The 17518-nt window shown below is 39.7% G+C and overlaps 1 protein-coding gene across 1 annotated transcript in view; it reads right to left on the bottom strand.

Annotated features, from left to right (window-relative positions):
• SMCHD1 (structural maintenance of chromosomes flexible hinge domain containing 1) overlaps positions 1-17518 on the bottom strand; it is a 3546415-nt gene that overhangs the window by 851525 nt on the left and 2677372 nt on the right. Inside the window, exon 36 of the mRNA XM_044065561.1 lies at positions 11865-11996. Coding sequence (XP_043921496.1) covers positions 11865-11996 — 132 coding nt within the window. The remainder of the gene's footprint in view (positions 1-11864; positions 11997-17518) is intronic.

Raw genomic sequence — 17518 nt, 5'->3', positions numbered from 1 at the left:
TGTTTCTGGTCTTGATGATTTTTAAGACGCATCTGTCTTGAGTGATCTTTTGCCATTGATTTAAGAAAGATAATCTGCACCATAAAAATCTACTGCCAATCATTAGCGGACCAGAGTTCTGTTGCGGCGACCCCTAACCGGGAAAAGCCGAAAAGACAAACAACAATCTATAGCCCAGCTTTGTAGGGGAGCTGGTGTGGGGAAAATCAAATTAAAAGTTATGTATTCACCATAACTAGGCATCTGTGTTGTCCATTTTCATTTTTTCAATGTACGGGTTTGGATTAAATCCTCAGATCCAACTCAGCCATATAACCCAGCCACTGGGGATGCACAAGCCAGTGCATTTCTTTGTGCCGGTCCCAAGCCCGGATAAATGGGGAGGGTTGCGTCAGGAAGGGCATCCAGCGTAAAACCTCTGCCAAAAATTACTGATGCAGAGAACTTTTCATAATTACATACTGGATCGGTCGAGGCCCGAGTTAACAACGACCGCCACCAGTACTATTAGCCAACAAGGTGCTGGCGGAAATTGGGCTACTGTTGGCCGAAGAAGAGGAGGAGGGGGAAGGCATGCCCGAAGGCAGGAAGAGAGGAAGGAGGTTAGGAGTGTAGTACTGAGGGTAGGAACTTTGAATGTTGGCAGTATAACTGGTATAGGGAGAGAGCTAGCTGATATGATGGAGAGAAGGAAAGTTGATATATTGTGCATGCAAGAGACCAGATGGAACGGAAGTAAGGCCAAGTGTATAGGAGGCGGGTTCAAATTATTCTATCATGGTGTGGATGGCAGAAGAAATGGGGTAGGGGTTATCCTAATGGAACAGTATGCCAAGAGTGTTTTGGAGGTGAAAAGAGTGTCTGATAGAGTGATGTTTATGAAGCTTGAAATTGATGGTGTAATGATGAATGTTGTTAGTGCATATGCTCCACAAGTTGGGTGTGCGATGGATGAGAAAGAAAAATTTTGGAGTGAGTTGGATGAAGTGGTGGTGAGTGTACCCAAGGGTGAGAGACTAGTGATTGGAGCGGACTTCAATGGGCACGTTGGTGAAGTGAACAGAGGGGATGAGGAAGTGATGGGTAGGTATGGTGTTAAGGAGAGGAATACAGAAGGTCAGATGATTGTGGATTTTGTGAAAAGGATGGACATGGCTGTGTTGAATACGTATTTTAAGAAGAGGGAGGAGCATAGGGTAACGTACAAGAGTGGAGGAAGATGCACACAGGTGGATTATATCCTATGTAGGAGGGCCAGTCTGAAGGAGATTGGAGACTGTAAAGTGGTGACTGGGGAAAGCGTAGTTAAGCAGCACAGAATGGTGGTCTGCAGGATGATGTTGGTGATCAAGAAGCAGAGGAGGACTGTGAAAGCAGTGCCAAGGATTAAATGGTGGAAGCTAGAAAAGGGTGATTGTGAGGTGGAGTTCAGGGAAGAGTTAAGACAGGCACTGGGAGGCAATGAAGAGTTACCGAATAGCTGGGTAACTACAGCAGAGCTATTAAGGGAGACTGCTAGGAAGGTGCTTGGTGTGACATCTGGACAGAGGAAGGAGGACAAGAAGACATGGTGGTGGAATGAGGAAGTACAGGAGAGTATACAGAGGAAGAGGCTGGTGAAGAAGAAGTGGGATTGTCAAAGAGATGAAGAAAGTAGACATGAGTATAAGGAGATGAGGCGCATGGCAAAGAGAGTGGTGGCGAAGGCTAAGGATAAGGCATATAGAGAGTTGTATGAGAGATTGGACACTAAAGAAGGAGAAAAGGACCTGTACCGATTGGCTAGACAGAGGGACAGAGCTGGGAAAGATGTACAGCAGGCAAGGATGATAAAGGACAGTGAGGGAAACGTACTCACAAGTGAGGAGAGTGTGTTGAGTAGATGGAAAGAGTACTTTGAAGGGCTGATGAATGAAGAGAATGAGAGATAAAAAAGGTTGGATGATGTGGGGATAGTGAATCAGGAGGTGAAGCAGATTAGCAAGGAGGAAGTAAGGACAGCTATGAAGAGGATGAAGAATGGAAAGGCTGTTGGCCCAGATGGCATACCAGTGGAAGCATGGAGGTGCTTAGGAGAAATGGCAGTGGAATTTTTAACCAGATTGTTTAATGAAATTTTGGAAAGTCAGAGGATGCCCAAGGAGTGGAGAGAAAGTGTTTTGGTACCTATCTTTAAGAATAAGGGTGATGTGCAGAGCTGCAGTAACTACAGAGGGATAAAATTGATCAGTCACAGCTTGAAGTTATGGGAAAGAGTAGTGGAAGCTAGGTTAAGAAGGGAGGTGATGATTAGTGATCAGCAGTACGGTTTCATGCCAGGAAAGAGCACTACAGATGCAATATTTGCTCTGAGTGTGTTGTTGGAGAAATGCAGAGAAGGTCAGGAGGAGTTGCATTGTGTCTTTGTGGACTTAGAGAAAGCATATGACAAGGTGCCTAGAGAGGAGTTGTGGTATTGTATGAGGAAGTCGGGAGTGGCAGAGAAGTATGTAAGAGTGGTACAGGATACGTACAAGGGTAGTGTGACATTGGTGAGGACTGCAGTGGGAGTGACAGATACGTTTAAGGTGGAGGTGGGATTACTTCAAGGATCAGCTCTGAGCCCTTTCTTATTTGCAGTGGTAATGGACAGGTTGACAGATGAGATTGGACAGGATGCCCCGTGGACTATGATGTTTGCAGATGACATTGTGATATGTAGTGACAGTAGGGACCAGGTTGAGGAGACCCTGGAGAGGTGGAGATATGCTTTAGAGAGGAGAAGAATGAAGGTCAGCAGGGCTAAAACAGAATATATGTGTGCAAATGAGAGGGAGGGTAGAGGAATGGTGAGGATGCAGGGAGTAGAGTTGGTAAAGGAGGATGAGTTTAAGTATTTGGGATCAACAGTTCAGAGTAATGGTGAGTGTGGAAGAGAGGTGAAGAAGAGAGTACAGGCAGGGTGGAATGGGTGGAGAAGAGTGTCAGGAGTGATTTGTGACAGACGGGTACCAATAAGAGTGAAAGGGAAGGTCTACAAGAGGGTAGTGAGACCAGCTATGTTATATGGGTTGGAGACGGTCGCATTGTCGAAAAGGCAGGAGTCACAGCTGGATGTGGTAGAGTTAAAGATGTTAAGATTTGCACTGGGTGTGACTAGGATGGACAGGATTAGGAATCGGTATATTAGAGGGTCAGCTCAGGTTGGACAGTTTGGAGACAAAGCAAGGGAGGCGAGATTGCGTTGGTTTGGACATGTGCTGAGGAGGGATGCTGGGTATATTGGGAAAAGGATGCTAAGGATGGAGCTGCCAGGTAAGAGGAAAAGAGGAAGGCCTAAGATGAGGTTTATGGATGTGGTGAGAGAGAACATGCAGGCGGTTGTTGTGAAAGAGCATGATGTAGAGGACAGGAAGAAATGGAAACAGATGATCCGCTGTGGTGACCCCTAACGGGAACAGCCGAAAGAAGATGATGATGATCAGACTCAGCCACATATAGCAGACTTCAGATCCAGCTCTTGAGCTACACCCTCTACTCCATCCCCATTGCCTCAGATCGAGTTTGCTGCCACATATCCCTATAGTTAGAGAGAGAGAGATATAGATTGATAGAAAAAGGCAGGGCTCAAACCCAGAACTGTAAGTTTCAAATACAATCCAATAGGTCTCCCTAGACAAAAAGGATGGGGGATGGATGGGAGGGAAGTTCAGGAAGAATGAAAATGGACAACACAATGCCTAGTTATGTTGAGTACATAACTTAAACCTGATGATGTAATTTCATTCTTCCTCAACATATGGGACAAAATCCCCAGCTGCACTGATCTTGGTTGCCCCTCATAGAAGGATATTCCAGAGTATTGCCAAACCAAATGTGGCTCTGTTTCTGGAAATGATATCCAATTTGTAATGGGAGTCAAAGGTACGAGTCTTGGACCATGTAGCTGCAGCACAAATATCAATCATTGATGTTCTTGACCAAAAGGCAGAAGTAAAAGCCATGGATCTGGCTGAATGAGCTTGGGGAGGTTTACATAAAGTCATACCTTTCTGGGAGTAAATTCATGAAATACAGTCCATAATCCACTTAGATAGGGTAACTTTAGAAACTGAATGACCTAGGCGATTTGGAGAGAAATGCACAAAACGTTGGTCCAATTTCTAAACTGTTTTGTCCTGTGAAGATAAAAACATAGTTGTCTGTGGACGTCAAGTAGGTGTAGCATGTACTCTCCTTTATTGGATAAATTTGGAAAGAAAACTGTGAAGTGGATGGACTGGTCAATGTTGTCAGAAGCCACTTTGGATAAAAAAAGAAGCGTTAGTCTGTAAGAAAACCCTATCTTTATGACAAAAGAGCCTGGAGTTCAGATATTCTTTTTGACAACAAAGTTATAGCTACCAAGAAAACAGTCTTCCATGACAGAAATTTAAGACCAGATTTGTCTGATGGTTCAAAAGGTTGATGTGTTAAATCCTCAAGTACAGCCGTTTTAGATCCCATTGCAATGGGTCCTTAATTGGGGTCTTAGAAAAAAAATGCCTTTCATAAAGGCTTTACACCATCTAGAGGAAGTCAAGGGAAAAAAATTTGTTCTCAGTATGAAAATTATAAATTGTTGCTAACTGTCTTGATGAGTGGATGGGAGATCATAGGTTTACCCCGGGTATCACTTCTGTGTCACTGTTAGACAGAGGCACAGTATACTAACCTCAAAAAAGGGCATAGCAAAATTAATTTAAAATGGGTGGCGAAAGCCAAACATACTCTGGCTAGGCTTATAAATGTCCTAGGGCAGATAGCCTAGTATGAACCTATGAAGCTTAACTGTACAGAAACTTGTTCTTTCTTTAAAAAGGGTTGCCAGAAAATGAAGAATAGCAGAAACAGGAGCAAAAAAGGGTCAATTCCCTTATCTGACACCCAAATGGAGAACCTCCTCCATTTGCTTTTGTAAACGTTTTTGGCAGAATCTTTCTGAGAAGCAAAAAGATATCATGTACAGGTGAAGAAAGCCTGGTCTGTCTAACTGCTACTGGAAGTGGAGAAACCATATGGTTAGCTTGAAGGCCTGAATGTTGGGGTGTTGAATCCCTGATGGTTGAGAGAGGACAATCCTGTGTAGGCTCCAATATACATGGAAGATAATGAACATGAGACAGCGGAAAGGGGGAAACCATATTTGCCAGGCCAGAAGGGGGCTATGAGGATCACTGAGCTCTTCAGCCATCTTGCTTCTGTAGAAATTTGGGAATTAAGGGTATAGGAGGAAAAGCATAAGGACAAGCGTGCATCAGAGAATCTCTTGATAACTCCTCTGAGGGGAATAGGAGTGAAGTACTTGCTGTTGAGGGAAGTGGCAAATAGGTCACAGCAAGATCGGTCCTAACACCAGTAGATCATCTCCGCTACCAAATGATTTGACAGTCCACTCATGAGGTATCCGAATGGATCTTCTTAGGTTGTGTGCAAGCACATTTGTCTTCTCCAAAATGTGTCACTATTAGAAAGCTGTCTGATGAGATCACCCATTTCCAAACCTTCATGACCTCTCTGCAAAAAGAATAAGATAGTGTGTTGTGTGCTTGTTGATGTACCAGACTACTGATATGTTGTCTGTCTAAATTATTGTCTGTCTGTGAATTATTGTTTATTATTTATTTATTTATTTACATTTTTTTTGACCGGGAATGGCCGACTGGACACAGGTCCACTTTCAGCGGAGGCCCGGGGAGTAAAGCTCCACAAATTAAAATATTACAGACATAGTTACAGATGAAGAACCCCAGAAATTAAAATATTACAAACATAGTTACAGATGAAGAACATGGTACATTCAGTAGATAACTAGCATCTGTTCCATCCACGAAGTCATAGCAGATATTAACAATTGCTACAATAAGAAGTTACTGCCGTATAATAAGTAGATAGGCATGGAAGTATCAGAGCTTGCAATAGTCCCCAAGGGGACAGTATCCTTAGATGCCTGCAATGCTAATAGTACTGCTTTTATCTCTAGGACACTGATATATAAATCGGTCTCTAGGGAAGACTATGTACCTTGGACAGTTCTTCCCAAGAAATGCCCCCTCCCCCCCACCCCAGTTGAGAAGCATCCGTGATCACTGTGGCTACTGGGCTACTGGGTTCTGTAGGACAAAAGGTTTGCCCAGACAAAAATCAGACTGTATCCACCAGCAAATATGTTGCTTGCAAATCAGGTTGAGCTTTAGTTGATAAGAGAGGGGTTGATATAGAATGGACCACTGTACAGCTGGAGTCTATTGTAGAACTTGCATAAAGAAGATTGCTAGAGGAAGAACTATTGCTGCTGCCATTGACCCTAGTGCTTAAAATACCAACCTTGCCAGTGGAGATGGGTGGGCAAGGATAGCCTGAACCTGGTTTCTGATAGATGTAACATAGTGAAGAGGCAAAGTTGCCACCTGTGTTGTTGTACCCAAAATTGAACTGAAGGACTCCAGGCTGTGAACTTTGATTTGGCAGGATTTATTGTAATTTGCAAAGTTTTGTAAATCTGGAGCAAATAGTCCCTGGCCTGCTGTAGCAGATGCTTGGAAGAGGCAGTGAGGAGCCAGTAATCTAGTTATGGAAACACCTAGAATCCCATCAGTCTCATGTGACCTGCCACTACTACCATGTATTTGGTAAACACCCTGGGGGCTGTGATGAGTCCAAGGGGCAGAGCTCTGAATTGATAATGACTGGCTCCCAGCCAAAAGTAAAGATGTCTGCAGGATCGTCTGTCTATTCTGATGTGATAGTATGCATCCTAAAGATCTATAAAGCACACCCAATTGTCCTTGTGCAGAAAAGGCAGGATGGACTTCCGTAACCATTCAGAATTTCATTTTCTTTACATACTATACTGGTTCAGGTTGCTTAGATCCAAAATGGGTCTGAGATCCCCTGTCTTCTTTGGCAGTAAAAAGAAGCATGAATAAGTTTCAAATCCTATCTGGTCTGGTGGGACCATCTGGAAGACTCTTTTTCAACCATGATGTAGATCAGCCAGAACAAAAAGCCACCAACCAACCACCCTTCGGTTTCAAGATTTCTAAAATATCTTCAAAGGAGATGCCATCTAGTTCTGACCTAGGGGATCTGCTTCTTCGTCAAAGTCATTACCCTCTGTGAGGGATTCCATGGGAGAGTCTATGTACCTCATTTTCCACATTCTCTTCCAGTGCACCTCCTCAGTGGGATGTTCTGGCGAGGTGTTGGATGAGAGGAAAGTTCCTCCAATGGAACTAGCTGGAGACGCATTGGAACAGGTTATCCCTGTGGAATAGGTTTGACCGACTCAGAGCTCAGAACCGACGAGAGAAAAAGGGGTAGGGATCAAAACATGAGAAAATGGTTCTCTTTGGCGAGAAAAAGCCTTTTCCACCACCTTGAAAGCTGAAGGACTGGGAGAAATCCCACCCCCTTGGAGCAGAAACTCCAGAAGAAGGTACATCCAGGCTGCCCTCGGATACAGGCCTTGGAGGTGGAATCTGATCCAAACTGTCCAGAGCTGACACTCTGAGGTGAAGGGATGGATCCAACAAAATCATAGCCAAAACTATCCCCTCGGATCCAACTCCAGCACTTCTGCCCTAAGACCCGTTCTGATCCGAGGGTATCACAGCAGAACCAGTCAAGGAAATATTTGGAGTAGAGGAAGCAATTTTCCTACACCAAACCTCTCTGGGATCTCAGATCCTGGGATTTCAAAATCAGGATCTATTGGAGAAGGAAACAGGGATGATATTTAATGTAACAGGCATACTCGGATCTGACAAGGAATGGAGTTTGTAAGACACCCATCTGGATCTCAGCTATGAGGAACTTTCACATCATCCTATCCACATCTGCTTATGAGAAGCTTCTGGAGTACCTAGAGGAAGTGGCGGATGGGGTGCTAGAATGTTTCTTTGGAGTTTTAAGAAACTGATGTGGGTGAAATTGGCTTCAAGACATATTCTGGGCTTGCACTTCTAAAAGATGTACCCGGCCCAGGATTTGATGACTTAGGATCCAGGGGGGGGGGGATGTTGGATTTATAGTAATGATGGTAGGAGCCAAAACCTTAGGATCTGAAGGCTTCTGATCTGAGTGTCGAGTCTTTGGATCCAAGATTTTCCTGGATTTCGAAGGCAGCTCTGAAGATGACCTAGGAGACTTCAATGGAGAGCATTTGTGGTGCTCCAAAGGGGCAGATTTACTAATTTTTGAAGGGATTTCAGCCCCTGATGAAGAAGTAGAGGTTAGAAGACCCCTTAAAATTAGTTTTTTCCTTCTATCTGCCAGGGCTCTAGGACTGAATGTAGAATAAATTCTACAAAGCATAGCCAAATGCCAAGCCCCAAGGCAATAAACACACTTCTTGTGGGCATCTGAATTTGGGCTCTTATGTCCACAAGAAGTGCATTTTTTAGAACCTGTTGGATTGTCTGGCATGGTTACAAAAAAGGAGGACAAACACTATAATGAATGATAGCAAAAAAGGAAATAAAAAAAAAAAAAAAAAAAGTTAACAACAAAAGACAGTAACATGAAAAAGAAACTACCAGCAATGGTAATAATTAGAAATACCAGCAACAGTAATAAGAATTACTATAAAAACAGTATGGAAAAGGGAAAGAAAATGTTTTAATGACCAGCAAAAAACTAGAGGGAGGTCAGAAGACTAGAAAAAGAAGAAAGGAAATGTATATTGGGAAAACCTGAATAATTTACAATAAAACACTATAATCACTTGAGAGTGGAACCTGCATAATAGCCCTTACAAGCCTAGCCAATATAACCTGATTTTACCCAATATTTTATTTATTTTACATTGCGTTACTGGGAAAGTCCGAATGGACATGGATCCTTTTTTCACCGGAGGCCCAGGAAGAAAAGCTCCACAATAACATTTACACAAACAATAGTAATCATCTGGGTTGAATTCACACAGTACAGTACAGTAATGACAAGTAACATTATTTAGCATATGACATAACATTATACAATATCACTTACAAATATTAGTTTCAACAGAAAGTAGTGTTGCATTTTATCAGCTGCCATTCAGTATATGGCCCCTATGGGCAACAAGATGGCGTGGATTTATGCCTGTGCATTTAGTGTCTTACAGACTGCCCCTGTCCATAGGCAAGGGACACAGGCACTACCCCAGGTATGCATATGCAACTCCATCCATTGATACAGGTTCATAGCTATACTACCTCAATTTCTAATGCCTTAGACATTCTGTAGGATGGGCATCTACCTCCACCATCTTAACAATTCCAAGGACACACTGTCATATCACAACTATTAGACTAACCTATCTCAATCCCTCAACTTTCCTACAGTCATTTTTTCTCTTGTTTTAAGTTCTACTTTAGCTATACCATTGCTGTCTCAACTGAAGTATTCCTGCTGATTACTTCACAAATGATTTTGCTCCTGCTGGCTTAAGAAATGCATCTGGCTAATTTCTTGTACTAAATCCTTGTTGTTCTCCCTCCTCTGATTTTCCCTGGGGAAGAAATAGCCACGGAATTGCTGTGGGAAGAAACAGCCAGGGAATTCTTATGGCTAGGCTTGTATAGGTTCTAGGGCCGATAGCCTAGTACCAACCTATGAACCCCATCTAGGATCTCCTATATGACCTGCCCTTCCCCTCCATTACCATTCTGAGCTGTTAATTCAGAACAGTACAACACAAATGCAGAAAAATGTCAAGGATCAAGGTAGATTACATCCCTTCCAATGATGCTTCATTTCCACGGTTCTCTTGGGGCACCAAAAATTCTAGTATTATTTGGATAACCCTCTAAAGAACATTTAACAAGAATGTCACTACAAAAACATGCAGAATATGTTGGGTTACTGTGGGAAAAGCTGAGCTGCATGACCCATTATTCACAGAAAGACACACCAAGGCTTTCCTGCCTCTAACCTCAGAGTTGTCAGCTAATGTTTGGCAAGAAAACAATCATAACATTTGTAGAAGATACTGAGCAGACAATTTTACTGAAGACACAAAATACTTATAAAATATAAAGTGACTGTAGGGCAAAATGTTTGTAATCTGTTTTTAATCCTAAACATGGAAATGGGATGGGGGTTGGGGTGGCATAATGGTTTACTTCGTAGAAATAAAATTCAGAGTTTGTTTCTCACTGTGACAAACTGAAATGCTGCCAGCCCAGCTAGCTGGAATTTTGTAAATAATTATATGATACCTGAAAACATTAATATGATTTATATAGAAATGTGACACTGCCAGCCCAGCTATCTGGAATTTTTTAGATAATCATATGTCATTTATGAATATGAATATGATCCATAGGCTTGTCTTACAAACGTAAAAATATATGTTATGTGGATATTAAACTACTGGTGCAGAAATGTGTGTTAAACTGTACGTTCTGTACTGAGCTTTAAGAATGTAACCACAGTGTACCCTACTAGAAGAGAACAGAGTTAACTTGTAAGCTCTAAGAAAATAAGTGAATTGTTTTACGATTGTGTTTTCACTAAAGAAGACAGAATGTCTACAGCTAAAAGTCATTTCTATTGTCTGGAAACAAAAATACAGAATGTCTACAGCTAGAAGTCCTTTCTATTGTCTGGAAACAGAAATATTTACAGGTTTCAAATGTAAAAGTGTTTTAACTGTTTTACAACTTTCAGTTGTAGGCAAACTTCTGAGAGATAGGTAATTTTGACACAGAGGTGCTAAATTTTAAGTTTTTGTTAGCCTGGGAACTGAAGGCAGAGGTGACAGAGTGATGTCATCCAGTTGATCCAGCAGTAATGTGTTGTTATTAATTTAAGAACTCTCTCTCAGAGAAAGCCAGTGCATTTTGGATCTTGTCTTGGACCTAGAAACATGCACTCATCATCAGCACTACATGTGCATTTGCCTTGCTCTGTAAGTAAATCTAGGGTACAGTGATATCTCTTAGATATAGACATGAATATAGTAAAGATTAGTTTAGATGTTTTCTGTAGTTATGTGAGACTGTCCTGCAATGTTGTTTTAAAATATTCCTGTGATTCTGAACTCTGTAGTCACTGTACTGCGTTATTGAGTATTGTCTCGTTCTTTTATTTATTATTAAATATATTTAAACCTTCTAATTGTGGCTGGCTTGTTTAGAGATATTTAAGCTCTCAGAGTACTTGCATATGTATCTGGTGACACTGTACAGGCCACTTCCTAAATAACCTTAAATGTTTTGGTCACACTTACCATTTGGATAATAGTAACATTACACTGTAGAATTGGTCACCCTTTGAAGGACCTTATAGTATCTGATAAAGAGCTGGTTGGTGGCAGTGATAACTACCTTTAAATTTGGGCAGGAGGATAGCTAGTAAACTTGTACGAGCCTTTCCCAGGAGTGTGTGTTTGTATATAAATCAAATCTCAAAGTGTGTGTATCAGCTACTTGGGCAGGGACATGAAGCGCTGGTTGGACAGACAGGGGTGCTGGAGGTTTTGGCCTGACCGCTCGGCTGAGATCTTAACCCTATAGCTGTGCCAGTGGAGAGACTTATTGGGGATCTCGAGAAAGAGGTAGAAACCAGACCCAGACTGACTGTGACTTCTGTGTGCTCTTAAGGGAAATTGCACTTTACTGCGTGTGTGTACTTGTCATCCTCCCAATGTGCACGTCCCTCACTGGTGCTAGTGGTAAGGATTGAGGCTCCTTGATTACTGGGCCAGTGCAGGGACATCACACTCACCTTTGAGGGTATTTGGCTAGGCTTAAAATGTTCCACGAGGGCAGCTAGCCTAGAACTTACCTATGAACCTAAACATAAAAAGAAAACATTAAGACACAGCACAAAAGGGAAAAAAATAAAAAAATAAACAGTACCATAATTTTCAAGCAGAGATTCTTCAGCAAAGTGCGACTGGCAACACTCCGAACATTTGAAACAGCAGGAGTACCCGGCTGGGTATCTGGCATTAATTTCACTGGTTCATTGGCCTCCACATCGATTATAATCTTAAATATAGAAAATAGAGACATGTAATGGACATCAGGTTGGAGCTTATCTCATTAGACATCTAAATCACTGACGAATATTGGAAGCTAAATTATGGATGACATTTCTAAAATATATTCTCATTTATGAAATACATTTGGAAAAAATGGAGTTCTGCAAAGCCACTGTTAACGTGATTATAACCATCAAAACTGCTGCACCTGAAGATTCTAATAACTTATTATCTGCAGACTTCAAGTATGGAAAAGATGCTACAGTATTCAGTAACATATCTCAGTTAAGTCCCAGTCAGAATAAACTATAGCACAATGACTGAAAAAGAAGTTAACTGAGGTATTCATCACAATGCTGAGTTACAAGAAGCAGCAATACTGAATAGCAGGTAAAACATTTCAGATATACAACAACTCCGAAAAGGGAACACTCCTGCCTTTCCTATTTGTGCAAACACTGTCTGATCCATTCAGGTTTAAGATGCTAAGTCCTGTACTGAAACAATCTTCCATAAATTCTTAATAGTAAAATAGCAAGATGCATCTGGAAAATATGAGGAAGAAGAACTGGAACCCAAAATGGTAAAAAGTGAGAGGTTATCCTACAGCCAGAAGAAACTTCTTCCAGATCCAATAGTATGGTGAATGACAAGTCACTTTATTATTTATCTAACTTTGAATGTTTTTGGTAAAAGGAACAGAATAGGCCTCCAGGGTCAAGTTTTTGACCTGTAAGACAAGGATAAGCCTGCAGTTTTGGTGAAAGTTAAGTGCTGTAAGACAATTAAACATGCTGCAAAGATGTCCAGAGAAGACAGTTCTGAAAACAGTGGCCACAACCAGTAACCAAGTGCAAAAATCTTTACAGTACTGCAAAATGATTTTGCCGTATTTAGAACAGCAATATGCCATTCAAAAAACAAGCCATTAAACAAACACTATACCAAACCATTCCTGGCCTTTCTAATCTTGAAAAAGAAACAAACAGCAAAGTATCTGACACAGAGACTGTTTATTAAGTAAATTAAACCCACCACCTGTTAATCTTCACAGTATGAAGGAAGCACTCTTCCTGGCTATGACAGCTGTTGAAAAAGATCAGAGTGACAGACTGATGCAGACCATCCAGGATATGGTGTGAACCTTTCAAAGAAAGGATGGGCTTCTATGAAGAGAGATCCTTCTCTATGCACAATAAAAGGCAGAAGGAATGAACTGAAATAATCTGTATCTCTGAAATTAAGTTTCCAAATGTGACCTACTAAAAACATCAAGAAAGAAGATTAACTCAGTCAAGTTGAAAAATTTAAAGCTGAAGAATTAGCTTTTCTGGCATAAAGACAAGAAGATACCATAGGGAGAAAAGGTTCAGTGTTGAAAGTTACATTTCAGAAAGGTTATGGTTGGTTTCAAAAGGCCAAGATGTTCACGAATGTCACACCTGCATGAAAGTAAAAGATAGCAGCTAAATGGACTCTACAGACTGGCTAAGACCAAACCAAAACTCAAGACAATAGTCCATAAAAAAGTTGTGGAGCTGCTGAAAGGAATCACATTCTTCATAATGACCTTAGAGAAAAGTGTATCCACTACTCAGAAAAGGTCACATGATTAGAAAGCTTCTGAGTGGTACCAACTCTATTGGCAGAGAAGGATAAAAGCCCTCATAATAAGCCAGATGACCAAAATTAGGCTAGTGGCTAGGGTGCCTGATATGGCTTGGTGTAGGACAGGAAAGGAATGAAGAGACTTAACCCTGTACACCTCTATTCAGGGTAGGGGGGAATCTGTGTTCAGTGCACATACTCCATAGTAATAAAATGGGATGAAGCTAGACAATTTTTGAGGTTACTGAAGTAAGATCAGCTTGCATATATGGGTCTAATTTTAGTTCAAGGTAGATGAGATCATGTTGGATAGTAATTTTGTTAAATCACAAATAGTATACTTTATAATGGAGGGGAGAACAGAAATGACAGACCAGAACAGTAATATGCAGAGAATATAAGGCAATATTAGGTTTAACACAATACAGCATAAAGGTAAAAAATAAAAGACTGAGCGATTAAATAAATTATATTACAGATGTTCCGTGGAGGGAAATGTATCTTAATTTTAGCTATGCAACTTAATCTAGACTTTATGCATGAACATGTTTCCAGTGAATATTTCCATACCCCCATGAGACTTGAAAACATTTTTTTCTTGGAGACAAGAGGCATATATGTTGGAGATATTACAGTTCAGAAAGAAGTTCTTGGATCATATATTTTGTGACTCTATGGAGTTGCTTCACAACCAAATGACTTGAATGATATGCCCAAAGTCTTACACTTGGAAGAGCATTCAACCTCAGTATAGAAATATTTTTGTTAAAATGGTGTAAAATAAACACTAAAAAGGTGAAAAAATCGCAGTCTTTAGTGCTGACAGTGAAAGAAAACTATAAATAATTTAAAAAAATGGAAAACCAAAGTCAAACCACCAATAAGAAAGGTGAGAAAGATGATGACAAGGTTTAAAATAATGGAACTGACAACGATTGGACAACTCTATAGTAACTAAAAAAAAAAAAAAAAAAAAAAGACCTGTTTGGAATTCTGTAATGGAAACCGAGCTTGAAGGAGTTTGACATGGAACAAAGTATCTAAAATACATATCTTTTTAATAAAGTAGATTGCATACAAGGTATAAAGTCACTGATCAAGTTGTTAAAATGTTTAATATAGTGAAAATAAAACAATATGGACACTAGTGAATTCTTAATCAGCAATTAAATTGTAAACAGTTAATTTGTAAGTTTAACATTTTTTTTTGTTTAAAGAGCAATTTAAAATCAAACTTGATATAAAGACTAGACAGAACATTTTATTGTAATATTTGGATTTACATGCCTAATGGCAAATTACAGAAAGTTGGGTGTAAGTAGTAATGGTTTAACATGATACTACTTTAAGTATAAACATTTAACTATAAACTGGAATTATCAAAATAAAAATGTTTTAATCTAAGTATTTATACTGCATCAAAAAAGGATTTTTTTTAACTTCCAAGATGGCTGTACAAAGCTCAGCGGTTTAATGTCAAGACTCTTCCTGTGTGGGGAAAAAAAAGAAACTGAGAAATAAGACCAAGTAATAGTGTCAGAGTAAAATTCAGTTACTGGCAAGAAAGTATACTGCCTGGATACCAGCAAGGAAGAAACCTGAAATAAAATCAACCAGAAAAAGTAACGAGAACATACTGGCTGGGAAGAATCCAGCAGCTGTTTAGTAAACACCAGTTAAAGCTTCAGCTTTGGTGCAACAGATGGCTTCCAGTAATCTAAAGGAAAAATAAATCAAATGAGCTCATAACATGATTAAAATAAATAAAACACTGAAGGAGTTATATCCAGTCAAATAATAAAAGGTTGGAAAAAATAAAAGAAGCTTTAACTAGCTATTCAGATGAACTGATAAAACTGCAAAAATCAGAGATTGCAATGAAGAAACGACTAGCTGAGTATGGCACTTCTCAAGAAAAGCTGTTTCAATAAATAAGAGTTGGAAGACAGAGCACACTGAGAAAATCTGAGATTTTCAGACTGAATTAATTTTATGAAAGGACAAATAAGCAATAGGAACGATATTCCATGGCAAGTTCTGTTACTTGAAAGGGCACATCCATTGAATGTTCCAAACTTGGCCATGAGAAAGCACCCAAGACCTGTATTAAGTGCAGATGCAGTCATACCAGCAGAATAAGTTGATCCTGAGAAAAACTACTTTATAATGGAAAAAAAAATATTACGGGAAAGATAGAGGTAACTGGGAACATTTGGTTTGGGAGTATAATGAATTGGCAGATTTCAGAAATTTCCTACAGAGTACTCTGTCAGCAATATTGGGTGAGCATAATGAATGAAATAATTTTTTGTTGATCTAAACTGTCAGACATAGTAAGGTCTTATTAAGTTTAATTCTGCTGGCTGCCAAAAAAAAGGAATTGCAAAAAAAATGGAAATCACAGTCTAAACTAACTGCACCTGAAGTAACAAATATTATAAAAGAAATGAATGGAAGAGAGCTCTTTAAAAAGGGAAGAAGCAAACCACATAGAAATAAATGGACACTAAGGGAACGATACATTCAGGAGGAGGAGGAGAGGTTTAAGGGAAGCCAGGAATTCAGCAATTTATGTGATGCTGGACTGGTGACAGTTACAAAGAAAAAAAAGATATGTGATGTATAACGTATGTAAATAGAAAAATATTAATATGGTTTGCTTTCTTTTCTGTTAATATAGGTTTGCTTATGTCTTGAGTGATCTTTTAATAAAGGTGCTTAAAAAAGAATAATGTATTCCATTTTTGTTTTCCAAACTTGAAAACTGGCAACAAGTTCAATTCAAGGAGTTTATCAGATTCTGGTAAGATTATTACTTTCAAATTAATTTGTTTACTCTACCGTAAAAACGACCATTGCACATCCAATGACCTTCTGACACTCAGATATTGCAGCAGTAAACTTCCAATTTTCTGCCTAATTTCTGAAAGATATTTAAAGCTCTTAGACTAGCCAAAGTGCTTAAAGAAAATTTGGGGTTAGCTCTAACAAATACCTGCAGTTTAGTTACAGTATTTTCTAAAACTATGGTACAAGCATAATACCAAATATAGCCATCTGACATCCACATAAAAAATTATTAAAACACCACCTCTGTATATTACATATGTTTAGTACTTTAGATAAACCTTCAAATGAAGAAAACAATCTAAATGCATTACTACACTTAAGTAAGAAACCACTTAAAAAGAAATTGCAAGTTGTGTAGTTACCAACACATTTCATTTACTTGGTCTTTGAAAACTGGTGGACCGGTCGCTTTGGTGCCTTTTTCTCTGGCAATGACTATTCTTTGCAAACTCAAGCACCTCCTCTATCCCATAAGCCCCTGCTCCTGAAAGAAGCACTGCAGATCAAGTAATGATGAGCCGGCATACATATAGCTAAAGGCAAGTACAACTATAGTAATATGTAATTAGGAACAATGGAGAGAAAATCAGATTTCCAGAGTCCCTATAGAACTGTTCAAAAGTGACTATCTGGATGGTGATTAGGTGCCTGTTTTGTTCCAGTGTCTGTAAAGAAACCAGATAAATCAGACATTCTAGAAAGTAAATAACTTGCCAATTTAATTTGGTCCTGTCAAAACACTAGGAACTGGTGGAGAGAATCCCTAGCACCTTGGTTGATCTAGAAAGAGTATTCAAGTTATAATATTTAGAAAATATATGTAAAGTTGATCATGTAGCAGCAGCAGCCATAATATTTTCAAGCTGCAAATTTTGCAGAAAGGCAGTTTATGCAGCCTAAGCCCTGACAAGAGTATGCTTTCGACACAGTGTTCGTGAGTCTGTTTCATGAAGACTAAAAGCAAGTAAATACATAAGCTGAAGAGAATAAGTGGGCAAAGTTAGCCGGTTAATATACTGAAGTTAACAAGTAGAGCCAATTTGCTTACAAATAATGAAAGTTTATTACAGT

Source organism: Protopterus annectens, chromosome 3.part0 (genome assembly GCF_019279795.1).
Source record: "Protopterus annectens isolate FY-2018-M chromosome 3.part0, PAN1.0, whole genome shotgun sequence".
Taxonomy (NCBI): domain Eukaryota; kingdom Metazoa; phylum Chordata; order Ceratodontiformes; family Protopteridae; genus Protopterus; species Protopterus annectens.
The sequence above is the reverse complement of the archived record's forward strand: the minus strand, read 5'-3'. Positions and strand labels throughout refer to the sequence as shown.